The sequence below is a fragment of the Chaetura pelagica genome, unplaced genomic scaffold (assembly GCF_000747805.2).
Source record: "Chaetura pelagica isolate M959 unplaced genomic scaffold, ChaPel_1.0 scaffold344, whole genome shotgun sequence".
NCBI lineage: Eukaryota > Metazoa > Chordata > Aves > Apodiformes > Apodidae > Chaetura > Chaetura pelagica.
In genome coordinates, this window is record NW_009953098.1 from 8,991,427 (window position 1) to 9,014,894 (window position 23,468).

The 23,468-nt window shown below is 38.6% G+C and overlaps 1 protein-coding gene across 1 annotated transcript; it reads right to left on the reverse strand.

The window, feature by feature from the left end:
- Window positions 1-649: 649 nt before the first annotated feature.
- On the reverse strand, window positions 650-19,600 carry ATP7A (ATPase, Cu++ transporting, alpha polypeptide). The gene is made up of 23 exons (XM_009997152.1): window positions 19,493-19,600; window positions 16,103-16,592; window positions 14,911-15,645; window positions 14,186-14,380; window positions 13,240-13,403; window positions 12,538-12,699; window positions 11,849-11,925; window positions 11,454-11,679; window positions 10,813-11,046; window positions 10,429-10,520; window positions 9,899-10,026; window positions 9,625-9,732; window positions 7,119-7,165; window positions 6,686-6,820; window positions 6,120-6,314; window positions 5,727-5,909; window positions 4,927-5,140; window positions 4,115-4,261; window positions 3,533-3,675; window positions 3,005-3,208; window positions 2,316-2,433; window positions 1,708-1,810; window positions 650-929 (listed from the first exon to the last, which is right to left on the reverse strand). The coding sequence occupies exons 1-23, from the start codon at window positions 19,598-19,600 to the stop codon at window positions 656-658; spliced, it is 4,482 nt and encodes a 1,493-aa protein (XP_009995454.1). The 3' UTR covers window positions 650-655.
- Between the last annotated feature and the right edge of the window lie 3,868 nt (window positions 19,601-23,468).

The window sequence follows — 23,468 nt, forward strand, 5'->3', positions numbered from 1 at the left end:
GTTAGAAAGCAAACCCAAAACCTCTGGGGTGTCTCTGCTTCACAGGAATCCAGATCACAAACAGTGACGTGATTCAAAAAGCTCAAGAGTATGGAAAGCTGGAACCAGGCATTTGTAAAAAAAAAAAAAAAAAAAAAAAAAAAGGCGTTTGATAGGAACCATTTTTGGTAGAAAAGTCTATAGAAGCAAGAGGGGTCCTGGAAGTTGTGAAGTAAGGCACATCTATCTGCAAACACTGAACCTTCAGTATTTTGCAGACACAGTAATTTATAAAATTTAACACAGTACTAAACTTGATTATACATAAAACAGCCTGTTATAAGGCCAGGGAAATAAAATTCTGGTTCCTTGGTTTTCTTAATTGAATCTTGTCATTTTGCAAGAATAAAAAAAAAATCTATACTGTAAGCTTCATGGAATGGTGGCAACACAGCCCTGTTAGCAAGCATGAACAGCCCCTGCACCACTTCTATTTGGTAAGACTAGGTTGAAAAAAAAAAGACAAAACCCTGTAGAGTCACTGCAAAAACTAGCTTTCTACATTAAAGAATAAATAGATTTGAAAAGACCTCCAGAAATGATCAATGAGTGCAGAGACTTCTAGACAGTTGTTTTGGTTGTTTTTTCATTTTGCTTCAGGTTTTTCATAAGCCTTTCATAATGCTGTGTCATCTTCTCTAAAGTCTCCCACTAGAAGAGAATGTTTATCAGGTTCATTAAGAACTATGCTGTTCACTGAACGCTTGTCTGAAAAGAGAGAATTTATAGAGGCTCTACTGTAATTGATGATTTGATCCATTAAGCTCAGTTTGGGAGAATCTGTCCCAGTCTCATCAATTCCAATGTGGACACTGATTTCTGATGGGCTCTTGTGCCTCATTTGGCTGCGGGCTCGGAACTCGAGTTTCTCAGAACTCGGTTTCTGGTACCTAAGGAAGGAAAAAACAAAAGACAATACATTTCAGACGAAGTGAAGCACACTAAAATATGGGAAGAAATCATAGCCTACATGCTATGATCATGGACAAGACAGAGACATTTGTAATTTGATAGGTGATAAACTGATGAAAGTTTCAGATTTTGCAAGGCTACTACATAACCAGAAGATAATTCCATGTTTTTTGGCAGGATGCAGAACAGGTAAAGCTGACACGCATCACTCAGTATTTAACTGGTTTGGTGCTGCTGAGGATCTTGCTAAATGTACTGACAAAACATAAGTACTAGTAGTGGGCCATTGTAGCTATAATTTAGCAATTATTCTACGCTCCTTCTGAAACCTCGTGTGTTAACTCAATAGCAAAAGACACCAGTCCCACCACAGTGCTCCACTACTTCTAACGGTGGAGCAGGGACAATGACAACATGTGTTTACAGCTGCATTCTCTCAGAAGCCAGCATGTCCTGACAAGATTTCTCACAAATATACAAAGCCCACTAAAGAATTTTCCATTCTGAACATGCTTCTGATTTGTACATTTACCTTCAGACTACAAATGACATTTCTAAACACTACTGTCTGAAGCACTTTGAACAATGTGACTCCTCATGCAACAACAAAATCAACTGCTGCTAAACAGAAACCTACCTGAACTGTCCTTCACAGAGCTTTGAACTCTGTCAGTCCCACACTTCTTTTCTGCCATTCAAAGTGAAAGACCTGAGCTTTAAATTCAAATTAAAACAATGAAAATTGTTCATACTCACATCTTTAAAAGCAAAGAGGAAAGCACAACAGAAACAGAGGAGGCAGCCATTGCTGCAGATCCCATCCAGGGCTGCAAAACCAAACCAATGGGCAGGAAGACACCTAGAAAAAGAAAACAGCAATAAGCTTAGAACAGGAACACAGCATTATTCATATCTTAACACATATAATTCAATATGGACTGTCTAATTTTAGTTGTATTTCAGTAAGTTGATAAATAGGACTTGAGTGTGAAATGACAAATATTTAATATACTAGTGTGTTCTATCTCAGCTAGAACCTACAGGTGAATGCAGCTGATGTCTCACTTGCACAGTCTGGAATTCAGAGGTAAGCACATCTTCCTGCCTTGTAGTAAACTGCTTGTTCACAGGATCAGGCTCATTCAATAAACATTTTCTCTTATTTTGATGTACTGAGCATATCAATAACAGTCATAGTATGGGAGAAGAACAGCTCACAAATTTACCACTGCAACATCCCCAGGCAGAGAACTCTGCACTTAGTGACAATCAGAAATTAGGAAAGTGGATACTCTTCCCCACAACAGAAAGTCACTGCAATCTTCTAAGCACACTTTTACTACTGCAGGGAAACAGTCACTTACCAGCAGCTATGGGAACTCCAATGAGATTATAAATTAGAGCAAAAACAAAGTTGATCCGGATCCTTTTCACAGTTTTCCTTGATAAATCTATACTTGCTACCACATCCATCAAGTCATCCTGCAAGATAATATATTTATTGAAGAAGTCAGAGATAAAAGAAAACCCCATGGGTAGTGGCATCATACTCTTATTTCAGAGCTGACTACTGTACACTGGATGTAACACACCACATGCAGTAAGTGTTCTGTAGGCTGCTCTAATTTGTCTGCAGAGAGCCCCTACAATCATCATAATCTGAATCATGTATAAAGCACCACGATGTACAGTTCTAGACACTGACCACAATTTCTGTCAAGGTGTTGTTGATATGTAGGATGAAGTGACTTACAGCCTTGGAGGTATCATGGTATGTTACAGAAATATAACGTGCCAAAGGTCAGGTTAGTTTTTCTTCCTTTGCCCACTCTCAAATTTTAAGTACCCCAAAATTTCTAGTACCCAGAAAATGAGGAAGTTTCCTTCACAGGATAATTGCCACTACACATAACAAACATGGTGAAGACAATCTCTTCTCTGCTCCAGTCCTCCTGGCTGACTAAGGTTGCACATCTCAGCAGTGTTTTGAATCATTCAATACATCCTGGGCCTTCTAGCCCCTCCTATTTAATGAAGCATTCTTGTTTCTTACCTTAATTAGAACCACATCAGCTGCTTCAATAGCTACATCAGTCCCTGTGCCAATAGCAATTCCCACATTGGCCATAGCAAGAGCTGGGGAGTCGTTGATACCATCTCCAACCATGGCCACCCGTTTTCCTTCATCTTGTAACTGTCTCACTTTGGCTACTTTGTGGGAGGGCAGAACTTCTGCAAACACTTTGGTGATGCCAACCTAAAGAGAAAGTACAAAATTGTCTTGCAGCTTTTCTACGACTTATCAGAGCTTCTGCCTTGAATAACATGACAAGGAAGGCTGAAACCCATCTTACCACTCATGAGCTAAATATTAAACCCACCTGGTATGAAAATAGCTCTGAATTCAAAGGTGACGCTGTTTCCATTCAGAAAGGCTTCTTTATTCTGAATTTGTCTACATCACCATTTTTCACAACAGACCAGTTCTATGCCAGCCACAAGCAGTATCAACATGACACATCATGTACATTCCTGTATGAAGGCTGTAGCTTCACACCCAAACACATGTACAACCACTCACCTGAGAGGCAATAGATCTTGCTGTTTTGCTGTTGTCACCAGTCATTAGGACAACTTCTAATCCCATACTCTTCAAAGTGTAGACTGCCAGCTCAGCCTCTGGCTTCACAGTATCAGCAATAGCTATCAAGCCACAAAGCACTCCTGAAAAAACAGAAATTGTTTGTAATAAAGATCTTTATTGTTTTAGGAAAAAAACCACAACACTTTAGTTTTCCCCTAGGAAGGCCAATTACAGAAATGGTATTACTGACAGAAAGAACAGAGTAAGAACAGGTATCAGAGCAGTAATGTTTAAGGCAATAGAGAGCACTGGACTGACCATTAAAAAAACATCCCTTTTTTTCTCTCCTTTCTTCCCCTTTGCTCTCTTTGAAGTCTTTGCATTACGTCCAACTCTCCTGCCAACTAAGGCAGACAGGAAGAGGTGATACTCTCATATGAAAGTGCTACAAAACTAACTCTTTTCAACCCATTATTCTACTTCAGGTAAGACCACTATGACATGACTACTTAGTACTATGTTTAAATAGCAACAAATCAACCTCTGAATTAAAAAAAAAAAAAGGAGCAGTAAACTTACCATCAACAGCTGCTAGAACTGCTGTGCGACCTCTCTGCTCATGTTCCATCATGGCTTTATCAACTTCATTTTTAACAATGAGGCCATTTCTACTCATCCATTCCCGGTTCCCAATGAGAACAGAGTATTTTTGAGGTGTCACAGTAGCTAAAAGAAGAAAATACAATCCTAGCAGCACATGGAAAACCAGGAAGGTTCCCTCCAGCTAATCTTACCCAGGTTCTCCCAGTATACACTGAAATATCATTACAGAGAATCCAAACAGAAAGAAAAGTAATCTTTCTTTATACTTTCTGCCCTACCCATCTTCTCATGTCTTCTTAATAAGACAGACACTAACATTTCTTCAGTAATGGTTAGTTACTACATCAGTGGACCAAGAATCACAGGTCAAGGGATGTAAAAGACCAAATACCTTTCTCAGTGTTTTTAATTTGTATGTAACAGCCCAATACAGTTGAAAGGTCTAACAATGAGCTGTTCTTGATTCAAAACTAGTTAGTTGTGTAAAAATATAAAATTCTGGCTAACAAATGGTAATTTGGAATGAAGCAAAGTAAAAACAGTGAGAGCTGCAAGACCATTCCTCTGTGATTTTCCAGCCCCATATGCAAGATGTAACTCCAAATTGTATTTAATCAAAATGTCCTAAATGATGTGTGAGCATGAAATAAACTAATGATCAACTAGTTCACATGAGCCTTGATGCAAGCCAGGTTCTCCAGAGAAGAAGAAAGTTAATTGATTCTTAAGGATGCTAAAGACATAAAAGCAAAATTATCTATTTTATTCTATAAACCAAAGTTGCTTACTTGGTAGTTCAGCATCAATAATCAAGGCAGGCTGCACTGATTCATCTGTATTTTCCTCAATTTTCACAAGTGTCACATTTTTAACATTGTTTTCTTCAACCATTCTGTTTTTCTTGTAGAGTAATGCTTCAATATGTGTGACTTTACAACTAATGCCACAGCCTGGAACTACCTGAAAATCTGTACATGTCCCAAGGGTTTCCGAGTCCAGCTCCTAAATAAAAAGGATGCAAACTAACAAATTTTTAAAATACACAAAAGCATGCTGCATTTACAAACCCCACAAAATAAAGTGCAGCCAAACTAACTCTTAACAAATGCAGAGAAATAATCAATCATCAAAACATAAGTTTGAGTATCCAGTGCATCTAATATTGTATTCAGTGATTCATGGGGCTCCACAATTTTCAGCTTCCCCAACTGAACACATCGCTGTCTTTCTCAAGAAAACCAATTAAGTACTACAAGAGAGGCTCTTTTTGGATCTAGAAGAAAGCCTGAGAGGGACTTTTTATAAGGGCATGTAGGATAAGGGGTAATGGTGTTAAACTGGAAGAGGGGAGACAGAGGTTACACGTTAGTAAGAAATTCTTTAGTGTGAGGGTAGTGAGACACTGGAAGGTTACCTAGAGAGGTTGTGGCTGCCCCATCCCAAAAAGTGTTCAAGGCCAGGCTGGGTGGGACTTGGAGCAACCTGATTCTAGTGGGAGGTGTCCCTGTCCAGGGCAGGGGGCGTGGAATGAGATGATCTTTAAGGTCCCTTCCAACACAAACCCCTCTTTCCTGTATAAATAACTTACCCTTTTGCAGTATTTTGTTATTGCTACTCCAAGAGGATGCTCACTATTACTCTCTGCAGTTCCCACTATTGCCAGCATTTTATTATGTGGTAGCTGGTTGCCCTCCACTAGGAACTTCACCTGCATCACTTCTGGAGTCCCATGAGTAATAGTGCCTGTTTTGTCAAATACAACCACCTTCACCTGCAGCAAAACAGGAAGATTTCATTCAGTGAGCAGAGCTTTAATGTATATATTCCTCAGAAAACCAGCCAATTTAACCCCACTCATTATGTCCTGATCACAACTCACTAACAGGTATGGATGGAGACTCGATGATCTGCTGAAGCAGGAACCAGCAAAACACCGATGCCAGCCTTTAAAGTCCTTGTAACAATAATCCTCATTTCTCACCTTATGTGCCATCTCCAATGGCTCTCCTCCTTTGATCAGTATCCCATTCTGAGCTCCTACTCCAGTCCCAACCATTACAGCTGTGGGGGTGGCTAATCCCAGAGAACAGGGGCATGCAATGCACAGGACTGTGATGGAAGCTTGGAAAGCAAAGCGGATTATCACTTCAGCTGCAGAAATGCTCTTGTTGTAACCCTGGTGACAGAAGTGTACTTTAGTAACAGAAGAAATATAACAATGTATTCAAGGACACATTGCCTTTAGTATTAAAAAAAATAAATTGGCAAATACCAAAGTGAAAGTATTCATATTAAAAAGTGAAGCACAGGCAAATTAACAGGAGTTGATTCATTACTGCAGATTCTCTATAAGTATCAAAGTAGGAGTAATACAATGTAAACAATACACAATATAAAAAAATCATTACAACAATAATGTTTTAATATCTATAGTCAGCAACTGTCTGCCAAAATAATTCAGAAAGGGAACTACTGCAGTCTAATAGACTTGTAGACTAAGTACCTTTTAAATATTTCAGAAGGTGTGTTTAAAGGGGACTTACTTACCATAAAGTATTTTTCTACTATTTCAAAATCCACAAATCCAATTATAATCCAGGCAAAAAGGGTCACCACAGAGACAGCCACAATACAGGGAACAAAGTATCCACTAAGTTTGTCTGCAAATTGCTGGATAGGAGCCTAGAAGGAGAAACACATCAGCTTCAGCAACATGACGGATTCTGTGCCTTCAGACATACATACAACCACTTTTGTTTGCAGCACATATGGCACACCACACTTTACAACTACATATTTATTTAATAAGACAATTACACTTGTAACAGGAGATTTTATCAAAGTCCTTATTCAGCAAGATACCTCATTATGCAACTGCAGTTAAAATCTAAACAAACTTAATCACTCTTCAAATGATTCCGTACCCTACTGTCTAAACAACGAGACAAAACCCAGATGCTTAAATTTGATAATCCTCTACCTTTGAGGTCTGGGCCTCCTCCACAAGTTTAACAATCTGGGAAAGAGACCATTCCTCTGTGATTTTCCAGCCCCATATGCAAGATGTAACTCCAAATTGTATTTAATCAAAATGTCCTAAATGATGTGTGAGCATGAAATAAACTAATGATCAACTAGTTCACATGAGCCTTGATGCAAGCCAGGTTCTCCAGAGAAGAAGAAAGTTAATTGATTCTTAAGGATGCTAAAGACATAAAAGCAAAATTATCTATTTTATTCTATAAACCAAAGTTGCTTACTTGGTAGTTCAGCATCAATAATCAAGGCAGGCTGCACTGATTCATCTGTATTTTCCTCAATTTTCACAAGTGTCACATTTTTAACATTGTTTTCTTCAACCATTCTGTTTTTCTTGTAGAGTAATGCTTCAATATGTGTGACTTTACAACTAATGCCACAGCCTGGAACTACCTGAAAATCTGTACATGTCCCAAGGGTTTCCGAGTCCAGCTCCTAAATAAAAAGGATGCAAACTAACAAATTTTTAAAATACACAAAAGCATGCTGCATTTACAAACCCCACAAAATAAAGTGCAGCCAAACTAACTCTTAACAAATGCAGAGAAATAATCAATCATCAAAACATAAGTTTGAGTATCCAGTGCATCTAATATTGTATTCAGTGATTCATGGGGCTCCACAATTTTCAGCTTCCCCAACTGAACACATCGCTGTCTTTCTCAAGAAAACCAATTAAGTACTACAAGAGAGGCTCTTTTTGGATCTAGAAGAAAGCCTGAGAGGGACTTTTTATAAGGGCATGTAGGATAAGGGGTAATGGTGTTAAACTGGAAGAGGGGAGACAGAGGTTACACGTTAGTAAGAAATTCTTTAGTGTGAGGGTAGTGAGACACTGGAAGGTTACCTAGAGAGGTTGTGGCTGCCCCATCCCAAAAAGTGTTCAAGGCCAGGCTGGGTGGGACTTGGAGCAACCTGATTCTAGTGGGAGGTGTCCCTGTCCAGGGCAGGGGGCGTGGAATGAGATGATCTTTAAGGTCCCTTCCAACACAAACCCCTCTTTCCTGTATAAATAACTTACCCTTTTGCAGTATTTTGTTATTGCTACTCCAAGAGGATGCTCACTATTACTCTCTGCAGTTCCCACTATTGCCAGCATTTTATTATGTGGTAGCTGGTTGCCCTCCACTAGGAACTTCACCTGCATCACTTCTGGAGTCCCATGAGTAATAGTGCCTGTTTTGTCAAATACAACCACCTTCACCTGCAGCAAAACAGGAAGATTTCATTCAGTGAGCAGAGCTTTAATGTATATATTCCTCAGAAAACCAGCCAATTTAACCCCACTCATTATGTCCTGATCACAACTCACTAACAGGTATGGATGGAGACTCGATGATCTGCTGAAGCAGGAACCAGCAAAACACCGATGCCAGCCTTTAAAGTCCTTGTAACAATAATCCTCATTTCTCACCTTATGTGCCATCTCCAATGGCTCTCCTCCTTTGATCAGTATCCCATTCTGAGCTCCTACTCCAGTCCCAACCATCACAGCTGTGGGGGTGGCTAATCCCAGAGAACAGGGGCATGCAATGCACAGGACTGTGATGGAAGCTTGGAAAGCAAAGCGGATTATCACTTCAGCTGCAGAAATGCTCTTGTTGTAACCCTGGTGACAGAAGTGTACTTTAGTAACAGAAGAAATATAACAATGTATTCAAGGACACATTGCCTTTAGTATTAAAAAAAATAAATTGGCTAATACCAAAGTGAAAGTATTCATATTAAAAAGTGAAGCACAGGCAAATTAACAGGAGTTGATTCATTACTGCAGATTCTCTATAAGTATCAAAGTAGGAGTAATACAATGTAAACAATACACAATATAAAAAAATCATTACAACAATAATGTTTTAATATCTATAGTCAGCAACTGTCTGCCAAAATAATTCAGAAAGGGAACTACTGCAGTCTAATAGACTTGTAGACTAAGTACCTTTTAAATATTTCAGAAGGTGTGTTTAAAGGGGACTTACTTACCATAAAGTATTTTTCTACTATTTCAAAATCCACAAATCCAATTATAATCCAGGCAAAAAGGGTCACCACAGAGACAGCCACAATACAGGGAACAAAGTATCCACTAAGTTTGTCTGCAAATTGCTGGATAGGAGCCTAGAAGGAGAAACACATCAGCTTCAGCAACATGACGGATTCTGTGCCTTCAGACATACATACAACCACTTTTGTTTGCAGCACATATGGCACACCACACTTTACAACTACATATTTATTTAATAAGACAATTACACTTGTAACAGGAGATTTTATCAAAGTCCTTATTCAGCAAGATACCTCATTATGCAACTGCAGTTAAAATCTAAACAAACTTAATCACTCTTCAAATGATTCCGTACCCTACTGTCTAAACAACGAGACAAAACCCAGATGCTTAAATTTGATAATCCTCTACCTTTGAGGTCTGGGCCTCCTCCACAAGTTTAGAGTCGTGTCAGCTCCAACATGGGTTGCTGAAATCAGCAGCGACCCATTCTGATTGATAGAGCCTGCAATGACGGTATTGCCAGGCTTTTTAGTCACAGGCATCGCTTCACCTGAGGAAGGGACAACAACAGACACCAGGGGGTATTTTTCAGCAATATTATAATAGCTTCCAACTCCTAACACACAATAAGAAAAGATTAGGTTCAACTTCCCTTCCTCAGGTTTGTTTAATGGAAACAAAGCACATTTTCACACCTGCAAAAAGCAAATGCTGACCTGTGATAAGAGATTCGTCTACCATAGAGTGTCCTTCAATAACTCGACCATCCACTGGGAATTTGCCTCCTGGCACCACTTTGACAACATCACCTCGTTGAACCAGTTCAACATCAACTTGCTCTTCACTAAAATGATGAATAGTGTTTTAAACAAGAGATAGTTAATCAAAATTATCCAGGCAAAAGGAGTTGTCACTATACACAAAGCTAATCCCTTTGGTTGATGATAATGTACACAAAAATTGTGAGCAGAAAGGCCATTTTAAAGAGCACTACTATTATTTTATAAAAATTTTATTTACTTTCCAGTAGAGAAAATTCACTCATTTTCTTATGACAGCAAAAATGAACAAGATTAAAAAAACACAAATCAGAGCAGTGTTAATGTTTCTGTATTTTAACATTTATATCTAAGATTTAAATCTGCAGTTATTTGCTTCATAGTTCTACAGAATGGTAATATTTGTCTGCAAATTAAGCACATTAAAAACAAAGGAACAACAAAAAGCAAATGACAAAGCAAGATACCTTAAAAGAACGTTACCAGGGCCCAAGGTAACAATAGTAGCTTCAGTAGCTTGTAATGAAATTAGTCTTGCCAGAGCTTCTGATGTTTTACCCTAGAATAATAATTTTCATATTTTTCTGACTATGCTATTGAAAAAAATTGCCGGGTAAATGACAACTGCAGATGTTGCAATTTACCCCATTAAGAAGATACTTCCTGCAAACAGACTTACATTAAGTCATTTCACATTTTTACTAGTTCAGTTAACAAAGATAATTTTACAACAAAGGTTAAAAAACCTAAGAAAGCTTACTTTGTTTTGTTTTTTTAAAGGTGCATAACATTCTGAAATTATTCTTAGTGTCCTGCAGCTTATAGATACCATGAGCTTTTATCTTCCTTACCTTTGCAACATGCTCTAGCCACCGGCCCAGGGAGATGAACACAAACAGCATAGGGGGTGTGTCAAAGAATGTGATGGGGTTTACTTTTGCTTTCTCAGCCATTGCAACTAGAAGAATAACAAATGAGTAGACGAAGGCAATGGAGGTTGCCAGAACAATGAGCACGTCCATATTTGCAGTTTTGTGCTTCACTGCTTTGTATGCCTGGATATAGAAGTGCCAGCCTCCAAATATCTGTGAGAAGAGCATCAATATTTTATGCACACATTTCTAAACACAGAGTGGCAGCATTTCCACTAGAGAAAGACACCCGTGTTTTATTTGCATTATTTGCCTCCTCCACCCTTTTCTGAAGAAAGGTCCTGCTCTAACCAAGGGCTGTCATCTCTACCACAGGGTTCTCAGGTCTTCTCACCTCCCTGCAGCCCCACCAGCCTGTCCCCGTGCCCACCAGTGCAGCCACCCTGGCTGTCCCAAATGCTGCCTAGATCCACAGCACCTCAACACAGAAGCAGCACACAACAACCTCAAGAGCATTTCAAATCAGCATAATTAGTCACTTTTCAAATAAAATTTCTTCATTGCCTTCCATTCTGAATATTTAAGCCCCACAAACTGGGAGTTGTCATATTCCCACTTACCTGTACAGGGATGCAGAGTAAAAATGACAGAAAATTCATAACAGACAATCCTGGTAGGAGCTGGTATTCCAGGATCATAGAGGAGTGAAGGGCCTCCATTTCCTCACTGCTCATGTTGTGATGTGCATGAGCATCTGAGAGCTGACTGTCCATAACCATCATGTAAATCATCAGCCCCATGACAGGAATACAGAAAACAAGACTCACAACGAAAGATCTTTTCCACCTCAGATACAAGAAAAAAGAAAAATAACTTCTTTTGCAGACAAGTACTGGATAACAATTTAGCTAGCAAGCCTGCACAGTCACACAAATAAATGAGTAACTTTACTGTTGATTAAAAAAAGAAGACTCAAAGATATATACAGAATTCAAATACAATCAGGAATACTTACTGCCTTATTTCCTGTTTGTGATCTAGATGACTAGCAGATCTATCTTTTTTGACCAATGAAGTAGTGAAACCTAAGTCCTAAGGAAAAAAGTGTAATAACAACAAAAGAGAAGAGTCAAGTTTTAAAAGACATTTTGTTCTCATACATTTATTGCCAGATTATTGATGGTGCCAGTCTTACATTTAATTTTACTTTATTAACTTTTCTGATTTAATTGTTATTATTTTTAGTTACCTTGCAAAGAGAGAAAAGCAATCTGATGCGGAAATCAATCAACATTTCCAGAAAATGAAAATGCTATTCTAAAATGTAGCTTTCCAAAATGGCTATTCATGAAGCATAGGATAAGATAAATTGAGGGAGAAGGCCAAGAAATTTATTTCACCTCTGTTGCTACAGTACTCGTGGATGTACTTTATTTTTCTGCAAACCTATAGCTGGCATCTTCAACTCTACTACACCCCGGCTTTCCTAGTATTTCTGTTTAAAAACTTAGGCAAAGTTACAATAGAGCACTCCTTCTGAGCCATAACACACATTAACTACAGAAACCTGTGCTATGAAGATGGCAGATGGAAGAAGAGAGACATTTTTTTCCTTTGATAGCCTTCTATTTCCTTCTGGTTCTGGGGTAACTCTTCAAAGGACACTGGATATTTTAAAAGACTGGGTAACATCATGAAACTTACCTTTATCACTTGTATAACATCTCGAGGACCTATAACTTCAGGATCATATTTAATGTGTGCTTTGTTGGTTGCAAGAGCTACAGAGCAGTACAAAACACCGTTTGTCTTCATGAGGGTGGATTCTATTTTGTGTACACAAGAAGCACATGTCATTCCTCTCACCTGCAAAATAAAGGTTCCTTCCTGTTATCAGAAATACAGGATACTCAGTAAGTCCATCTCAAAAAGAAGGAAAAGTGCTTATGACTATCCTGAACTACTTACTGCATCTTTCTGGGGTTTGAGGCAGTGAGGTGGAGCTCTCTAGTTAAGGATGAGAGCACTATAGAGGAAGAATAGCATAGAGACAAGGTTATTAAGGTCTGCTAAAGCTCTGCAGAGCTCCAGTCTGGGGTACTGGCCACACTGAGCTAGACTCAGCTACAAAAAACCCAACAACAAACAAAAGAAATTCCTGCAATAGGCAGAGTAATCAAAAAACCCACTGTATTATGTCTCCAACTGCAGTGCAGTAGTGAGCCAGCACAGTCTGCAGGACAAGATACAGTTTGTGATAAATACCTGATGTACTCTTATACTTCAGTTTTTGTAAATTTAGCTCTGTTATTTGATTAACACTTTAGGATGCAGATGCTAAGACAAACACATCCAATATATAAAAGTAATAAAGATGGGGGTGGTTCATTTTAATTACTAGCTTACAACAAGTTCCAGAATTCCATCTCCTTCACCACAATTTTCCATCACGGTAGCTCCAAATCCCAGCTCCCGAATGAGCTCTGCAATAGCTGAAGGGTGAATGACAGCAGGATTATACCTCACTTCTGCCTTTCCTGCCATTAGGGCAACCAGTATCGAATGTATTCCTAGGAAACAAAATGTGTGGATGGCAGATGAAGGAAACCCACTGCATTTACAGTGATATGATGGCACAAGAGCAATTTATTGAAACTGAGTAAGCTACCACATTGCAGGTATATGTAAAGAAAAACATAATTTTTGGAAGAGACATCAACAATGCAACAAAAGCACCTAAGGATAGGTAGGTGTGACAGACCAAAGTGCTACTCCCCATGATTTGCCTAGTCTTAGCAGTCTAATTATTAGCAGTCTAACATTCAAGCTACGCTATATTTTTTACTTAGAAGTTCTTCAAAAAAACAAGCCTGCTTATTTTTCTGATCTGCATTTGCCACTTCTAAAAGCTGTTTCCTCAAGAGAGGACGTGTATGAGATCTTAAAACATGCAACATGTAAACTAAGTTTAAAGGACTTAGAATAATCCATTGTCCAGGATGGAAAAATTAAATTCCAGGTTAACTTGGAACACATCCATCTTCCCTATGATAATTAAAGACAATCTACATTACTGACTCTTCATTACATCATAGTTATGCAATATTTACTCCTGCAAATACAATCCTCACACTGACAGAAGACAGACAGTTGTCCTATGTGCCCACAGAGCAGCAGGAACAACATTGTTCTCATCCTAGGAACCAAGTCATCAGACTCTTCTTTCCCATGTGACACACCTGCAGTGGTAGTTCTCTTGACAACCCACCCATTAAAAATGCTGTACAAAAGCTAGATGGATTCTCTAAAAGAAATGCTTAAACATTTAACAGGTTACACTGACATATCTTACCATCTTCTCTTCTCAAATTTCTCTCAATGTTGGCTACACATGATGCACAAGTCATCCCTGTGACTTGGACGTAGCACTTTGATATAGTCTTTGTCTCTTGTCTAGTGAGGTGGGTTGGTGACACTTTGGAGGGAAGCTCGTTTTTGTGAGACTCCAGCTGCCCTTCTGGTGAGGGCTGAGATAGTTTTGCCTTTGCTGAAAAGGAAATTGCAATTCATGACATTACAAACAGCCACTGCAGTCAGGTATGAGCTGGTACCAGCCAGAAATACATTGTGCTGTGAATTTAGACCAAAAAATGTTAATTGTACATGTTGTGTCAATCAGATTCATCCATCTGTCAATTAAAGCAAAAGAAAACAAGATGAAGCGTTGAGCCACTGATTAACTTAATGTTTTGTTACTACTTTTCCTTTTGCCTTTCCTCCTTATATTGGCCTGTTCTGTTGCACATCCTTTGTCCTCTTCTGTAGGTTGTAAGCTAAACCTCTGCACTTCAACTTTGAAATTCTATTTCTCAAAATTTAATCTTACTGAATCAAGAAACAGAGCTTCCCTGTCCCTTCAGGAAGCCTCGCCTGCTACGTTTATTTAATTATCTCATTGACAAAAGGTATAAAGCTTCTCTTGGCAAGTACAAGCTACCTGATAAATTTCCTCCTGGATGGTTCCAAACAGTAAACAGAACTGCGCAACCCTTTTGAATTTAAAAGTTTAATACATACCTGATAAGGATGCATCAAATCCCATCTCCTCTATCGAGGCTCTCAGGTCTTCTGGGCTCGTCTGCAGAGGGTCATACTCTATAGTCCCGTTACGATTTGCGAGAGACACACAAATAGACCTGACACCTGCTTTTTGGGACACGACTCCCTCGATGGACTGGACGCAAGAGTTGCAAGTCATTCCCTCAATGTTGATCACAGCAACTTGAGTAAGTGGCTGGCCAGCATCCTTCAGAGGTGGCTGAGGAGACTTCAGTGGAGAAACCAGAGTGGGGAAAAGTGCTACGTTTTCATGTTCATCAGGAAGGCTGACTTTAAATGTCTCTGGAGACACTGCCTCAATGGCTTTTCTCAGTAAATCTATGCTAATTAAGTTTGGGTTATAGTTTATAACAGCAGATTTCTTCTCTAAGGAAACAACTATGCTTGTTACTGATGGGAGTGCTGATATGGTGCTCTGAATATTGAGGACACACGACCTGCAGTGCATGCCATCGATTCTGAAGACAACTGTCTTTCTGTCATTCATGTTGCAGTTTGCTTTCAGTGTTGTCTCAGAGCCTTTGGTCTGAGTATTCCTCAACCTTTCCAGGTCAATAGCACTGAGCTTGAGGGGTCTAGGCTGCTTTCTGAAGGATGCTGTGAAACCTGCTGCTTCAATTTGGTGTTTTATTTCTTCTGCTGTAATTAGATGAGGCTGGTAGACAACAACAGCTTCCTGATTGTCCAGGGACACTGAAAATTAACCAATAAAAGTAAGTGTGCATTACTGCCCTAAGCATAATGAGCATGTTGCCTTAAGTGCAATAGATCTTGCCAAAGCTTTCCAAGAATGCTTTAAATGCTCATAAATGTAACTGCAATCAAAAGGAAATTTAATTGATTTGGTAAACATAAAACAAATCACTTCCTCAAGAATTTGTACTACAACAACTTTCATCTCTTCTTTTACTCAAGTTTTTGCTCTGAATACTGTCACAGGCAACAGCAACAGCCTCACCACAACTTCACTTCTTCAACCTCATCCTTTCTTCACTTCTAGTCCAAACTAAACATGTAACTAGATATCTGGCATACACAAAGAGTAACTGTCAGACTAAGCTATCTAATCTAAACCAAAGATATCTCCACAATGCAATCAGAGAACAGTATGGTTAACTTCAATTTACATAAAAATACACTTGGGTTTTACCTTTAATCCGCTGAATTCCCTGCAATTTGCCAATCTTCCCCTCGATGGTGCTGGTGCAGGAATGACAAGTCATCCCCTCTACTTTCAGTCGCAGCACAACACTACTTGCTTGAGACCAGCTGGGATCTTCAGAAGCTCCAGGCATTACCTCTGGTGCAGAGATATTTAAATCGACTCCTGGGACCATCTGAATAATCTGCTTGCCATTTGTAATGGCAGAAATGAAAGTCACCACTGCAGTCTTTTGATCAGAAGACAATTTAACATCCATGATACCTCTGTTCTTTAGTAGTGTGCTACAAATCTGTTTAGACGTTAGGGCTGACTGAGTAGGAATTGTAAGAAAAACAGTGTCAGGTAAAACAGGTTGTGGGTTTGAATCAGCTAATGTAGCATCAAATCCCATGTCATATATTGCTTCCTGCAGTGCTGTCGGCGTCTGCAGCTTTGAGTCATAAATGACGACTGCCTTCTTCTCCTCTAGAGATACCTTGCAAGGCAAAAAAGACCAGAACAATTTAGCAAACTGCAATAGTAAGAGATAAGAATACCCTGCACACAACTAGAAATAGCTGCATATCTTAGCAATACTTGTCCAGTATAATTTTATCCATCACTACTCACCTTGAAGAGTAAAGCCACATCAATAGCCACTATCAAGTAACTTCTGCTCATCTGTGTAACACAGCTAGAAGCAACAATATTTTTCCCCCACCAGTTTCAGAATCCTTTACAAGTCTGTCTGCCCACTTATGACATCCAGACAGCATCAAGACATTAATGAACCTTCCAGAGCCAAACCATCTTGAATTATGATGACTAACCCAGTTCAGTCCCAAAATCAAAACAGCCCCCACAAAAAATTCTAATCACATGTACAGTTCTGCAGTTAGTAGTAATTACCCTTAGGCTACAGAAATGAAGGAAAACACTCTTTGAAAGAATGCAGAGATTATTTTTAAAGAAGAAATAAAAGAAGTCCAGTATTTCTAGGCATCTTGGGCACAGGCTGCAAGCAATAAAGCTCATCAGACTTCACAGAACAAAAATCAGTTTCAAAATTTGAGAGATGATGAACATTAAAGAAGGTGATTGTCCTCTGTCTGTACATTTTGGTGATCCAGAGACGTCCTGATTTGGTACTAACCTTTCACATCTGATGGTACAAATATCCTCAATCTAATTTGTTCCCAGCTGATGATACATCAAATACAATTATTGCAATTTCCAAAAGGGAAAGCCAATGCCTGCCAGAGGCCTAACACATTATCATTAAATTCTATCTTTCCTCTGGGCAAAGGTACAACCAAAACACCAGTCACAATTAAATTAGAAGAGTTAAATCATTTTAAGAACCACCTTTCTTAATTTCTGTCCCAATTACAGGCCTTAGCAGAACGAGCAACATGGACATTTATTGGTTTATTTGCAGTTAGAGGCAAAATAACTTAAATGCAGCTCTGTCTGTATTAGCTAATATTCATCTCCCTTGCTGACCTAATTCATAATCACTAAACAAACCTGTTTTACTGTATGCAGCTTTTTGAAGAAAATGATCTGGTTAAATTGGAACTTCTGATGCTGTACTGAGCATAATTTTCTTATAGGCCTGTTCTATTTAGACTAAGTTTGTAAAGTATTTTCTTGCCAAGAGTAGCTTTAGAAACAATATTCAGGTTTAGAATAAGGTATTTACCTTAAAATCTAATTACAACACTCTTAATTCTGCCCTTTTAAAAATGTGCTTCATTAATTATGTAAATGACAGTGTGTGATGCACATTGTCTTCAAACAAGTTAAAGTGTGAATTTCTCCTCTCTCAAGTAATCTGTATGTTCTCAGAAATTAGTTGAAACAACAGAGATGCAAAATTGACAAGATAAAGCCTTTTGCTAAGAATGAGGGAGAAAGAGAGGATTATCTGAGGTCATTATTTCCCAGAGTGCTTTTAGCCTTTGTTTGACTTCATGCTTGCAGATGCCCAGTGATTTCTCTGACCATACTGTGCTACATCTGTTAACAGCAGTTTCCCTATTTCTAAAACACCATTCCCTGATTCAAAGTTCTGGTGTCATGAGCTCAGCCCTGTATCACATCAAAGCTCCATCAAAGTTGAAGGAAGAAGAAAGATGACATGCCTGGTAAATATTGCTGCTGTTCACCAAAATTTCTGTGTGTGTATATGAACATCTACTTCAGGCAAAGGAACCAGTACCAAGCAGTGCATCCTTTGTCCAGAATGGTGCACCACAGTGAGTCCTTCACTATCTGCTAGAGGTAACAACCACATGACCCCACAAGCCAGCAGACCCTATTCTGGGAAGGAAAATGTTCACCTAAGACATATCCACTAAAACTGAAACTATCTTAGAAAGGAAGGTAATATTTTCTTTAGAGTAAATTACTGCAGAATGTTCCAGCATTATTTCAGAACCTAGATACTACATAATTAAGCTTTGCAGTTTTCTGTTGCTGCTCTTGTTTAGGACTGTTCTTCTAGCACAAATTAATTAATAAAACTAATAGGAATCTCTCAGCTTTTAAATTGTTTCCATTATTAAAACTGTTGTAAAATGATGCATTGTGTAGGAATCATCAGCTCATCCTGGAATATTCTACAGTCCAATACTTTTCCCACAACACAAAAAATACTAACAAAACAATGTGTCCCCTCCGAGTTAAGAAAAAAATAAGATAAAAACGAAGTCAGACCAAGGAAGTCTGTTTTAAGGGCAAACCAAGTAGCTCTATTAACTGTTCAAGACTGAAGTTCTGTTGCTCCTTCTCTCATTTCCTCATGGGCAGTTCAAATGAAAGGAAACTTCCAACACTTGAAAGAGCTCACAAGACTTTCCTTTGTCACCAGGATTACCTGCTACTCTTATTTCACGAACCACAACAAAACAGCTTTATTATTTGTGGTGGGTCAACTACCACCTGATTAACTTATCTAAGTCAAGCAACAAATGAACCTGTACAGTGACCTCTGAAGGAAAAAGCCTGGAGGCTTGAGAGCAAATCCAGATATTTACAGTGTAAGGGACCAGGGCAGCTTGTTGGTTTTTTCACCAGTCTAAGTGCTAGGGCTTTTGCTTTATCCTACATTTCCTGTTCTTGCCTTTTTTTGTTTTTACTTTTTTCCTCAGTAATTAATTACTTGCAAACTAGACAATTACTTAAGACTAACAGGTAATGGCTTAGCTCTCACTGCAGTGAAGTAAGCACTTGTTTTTCTCTTATACCAGAAACACACCAATGCCTTTCTAACAAAAATTCCCACAAAACATAAGAGAATATACTCTTCCCATGCATTTTTCTCCTGTGATGCACACTTTATTGTCGTTTCTCATATTAAAAAGCTTTGTAAGAAACAGTGATGGTGTTACTTACCTTAATGTTATGGATACCATTCATCTTCCCAACGTGCTCTTCAATGGTTTGAACACAAGAATTGCATGTCATCCCCTCCACGCTGATGACTATGGATTTTGCCTCCATGGTGAAATTCTACTCAAGTCTTCTCATTGCTGTTGGTGAAAAACAATTCAGACATTTGTTCTTAAATAATTTCACAGAGATAGAAATCAAAATAGGGATCTACCAGATGATGTATTTGGCCACATGTAATTCATAATAGATGCCAAATTTCAAGGAAAGCTGAACAGGAAGAAGAACTTGAGTACTTATTTCTATGAATTTTCAAAAAGGGAAAGTGTTCAGACATTTGCTATTTGATTTGTGTAACAATCAAGATAGTTTAATTGCACCCAGGAAGCTGTGATTCACCGGTGTGTGAGAAGAAACTAGAGAGAAGCAGGTGAGAAGAGACCCCAGCTCTTGCAATTCTAGAACGAGAGGATGACAGAGGCACAGTGGCAATCATGTTCTTCCACATCTATCTCTCATTATTACCCTAAATAGCAAAAACAAGTGATATTGAAATCAGCCCTATGAAGCAAATTAAGATGTTCCGTATTTCACTCAGAAAAGTCTAACTTATTATATTTATAAAAACAACATTACACTTATCTATTATTATTACAGTTTGTTATGGACAAAGTATTTATTCTGTTTTCTCAATTTGTTTCCTTGCCCTTCTGCTGTTCACATATAATCACTTCCACCCTTTTGTACACAGCCTTATGTTTTCCTACTTAAAGATACCATTGCGTAAAGAGAAACAGGGATTACTAAAGCTATTCTGCCCTAGTGGCCTAATTAAATAAATAAAGTTTGTAAAGTGACTTCGAAGATGATTGATGATATTTACACAAGTGGACGAAAATACCCTGCAGAAATTCAGGACCACTTATGTTGGAATCTTATCATGTCAATAGAATGTCCTCCTTGTATGAAGCGAATGCTTCATACAGCCACAATCTTCCCTTAAAACAAAACACATCCTTTGCTATTTGTGTTTGGATTTAAATAAGAAATCAAAAGCATTCAAACTTCAAACACTCCACTGCCCCAGGGTTTTTTTGTTGAGTTAGTGACGTTTGTTGGTTTTCTTTTGTTCCATTTTGGTGTTTTTTTTTTAAGATTTATCTCCTAGGACTGATCAGGGCCCCATGGTATTAGGAACTGTATAAACACAGCAGAGAAAATACTTTCCTGGAAAATTCTGTAACACAAACATGCAAGAAGTATAAGGGCATATGAGGAAAATGAGGTTTTATATATTTTGCCCTTCAAGGTCCCAAAAAGGTATTAGGACTGCACCCATAACTTCTATCACAGAATTTATCTATTGGATCAAACTGTCTCGTTTGTTCTCCAGTTTTTAATTAATCAACACTAGTGGATCTATCTGATGTGTGTACCATTAACAGCTCTCTCTGTTGGTGGGGAAGACAACAAACAAGGATTTTTGTTTTGTTGCAAGTTGCTAACAGTTTCCATACCATTTTTAAGATGTGATCAAATCTAAAGACAACAAGCAAGCCTTTTGTAAGCCACACTGCCTCCTCACATCAGTTACATTCTATTACTGACACTGAACTGAGGAACAGCACATTCACAGTCTCAAGTTTTCTGTACAGCCTTACTAAGATTTCTGAAGACCAAAAGGTTTCAATTCAGCTACTGCTGTTTCAGAATATTATCTAAAGCAGTTTCAGCTTAACAAAAGCTTTCTCTTTGAACAAACTCCATAAAAGCTTTTTGTAGTCTCTACCACACTATTTACTCCTAATACCTCTAGGAACTCACAACTTCCATTCTATTCTCTTTCACTACTTCCACCTGTCTTCTGCAGTACACAAGGCAGCAATACTTCCTTGTTTGTACACCAAACACACAGCATGATATGTGTGGAGCAACCCTCAGTCACCAAACAGGAGAAGCACAAAGAATAATAAAACAAAAAGGATATTTGGGAATAAGCACAAGCCCTTGTATGCTTTTTCAGGTACAATTTCAGGCAGGATTGCCTGTGCACAAGTGAAAATCCAAATGTTTCATTTTTTTGAAGAAAATCAACTAGCATTTCCATTAAGTGAATGAAGTAACACAATGAGAAGTGATTTCTATGTTCAACAGCAATTTCTTCCTACAGAAAGAAAAGTGAAACTGTGATCAAGCACAAAGTGACTGAGAAACTAAACTTCATCTCCCCAAACAATTCTTTCAAATGTGCTAACAGCAGTCTTTGCAAGTAAAATGTCTGAAGCAAGGTAAGGTTAATTAAGTCAAAGGTAAGTAATTCACAGTCTCACATTATCAAAATAATAAAAAAAAACAACAACAAAAAAATTAAAAATATGAGAAATGCAAAGAGGAAGTTACAAGACTGGTAGAAATGCAGACTCTTATCCCTTATCTCACGAAAATCCACTTTATTGCTTCTAGTATCTGAGCTAATCCAGGCAGTGTCACAAAGCACTGAGCACCTCAAGCTCTGTGCCTTCTCCAGGATCAGCAAGGACACGTACCTTAGAAGCACACAATGTTTTCTGTGTATAATGATCCTGAATTTATAGCCACTGAAACTAGAAGAGGTCCGAGCCAGGCAAAATTCACACAAATGTCAGAAGCAGAATCTGTCAGATTTAACTACAGCATTTGGACTTAATTTAATTTCTAAATGGCCGAGTCCTGTTTTATATCTGGCTTTATTTACAGCAGCAGAAAGACAAATTACTAATCACATTAAATGGAAAAAGGCACCTGTCCCTAAAAGTCTGCAAAGACCTATGAGAAAGAGCAAAGACATGAACAGAAAAAGCTGTATCATCTCAACCTCAGGCTTAACAAAAGTGCTGGAGAATTGGTTACAGACCTGGTCCAACAGGGAATAACAAGGATTTTTTACATTCACTGGCAAACAGATACATTTGAAAATATGACTAGATAGATGAGGCTTAATCACTGAGGGAGAAACTGCACATCTATAATATCTGTCTCAGACAACTACGTGACACTCTAAATAGGCTGCAATTCATGTTGCTCAAGACTTTTAACAAGTCTTGCTTGGTCAGCAGACTATGGAAATTGCTCTCAGGGACCTTATTTCTGTACAAGCTGGCTGAAAAAAAAGTACACATTGAGAACATTGTTTCATTTCTAACAGGAGTTTTATAATCCTTGAGACAAACTCTTGGCAAATCTTTTTACTTGTTCCTATCCTTTCACTACCTCTTCAAGTCAGATTTTTGGAGAACCTGAATGCTGTCTTGGAAGAATCACAGCCAGTACTAGGAGCAGACTATAACTGGTCCTTGTTATGTGAGTACAGCCAGGCCAACTGGGGCTCCTCATATTTGAGCTGAGTCTCAAAATACAATTCAGAGCAATGTAGAATGCATTATACAAGTGAAAATAAGAATAAAGAAACAGTAAATGACATGTAATGCTACCTTCTGCTTTCCCAGTTCTCCACCTGGGAAGGAAAAAAGTTTCAGGTCTTTCATCTACAACAAAATGCACTATAATTACCAATTTCACAAAGTGCACTGTAATGCACAGCTAACTTCCATGTTACCTAACTGAAAATAAATATTTACATTCACAAATATGATTCAACAAGTATTTAAGTACAGAAATGTCACCTTTGGTGACTGCAAAAAAGAATTTAAGGAACTTCATACCAACAATAACTGTGTGCAATTTGCAGTAGAAAGATGCAGAAAGGCAACAGTTAATCTGGGTTTGCTCCTGCTCATGAGATTTTACCCCAAAGCACTGTAAACACCTATTTGCCCTTTCCCACCGTGTTCACGCTATGTTTTTCAGCACTTACTGTACAAGCAAGAAGCCAGGAGATGCCCAAGGCGATGCCCCTGACGAGCGGCACAGCCCGTTCTGCCCCCGGGGCAGCACGGAGCCCGCCGGCCCGCCCGGCCCCGGGGAGACCGCCCGCAGGGGC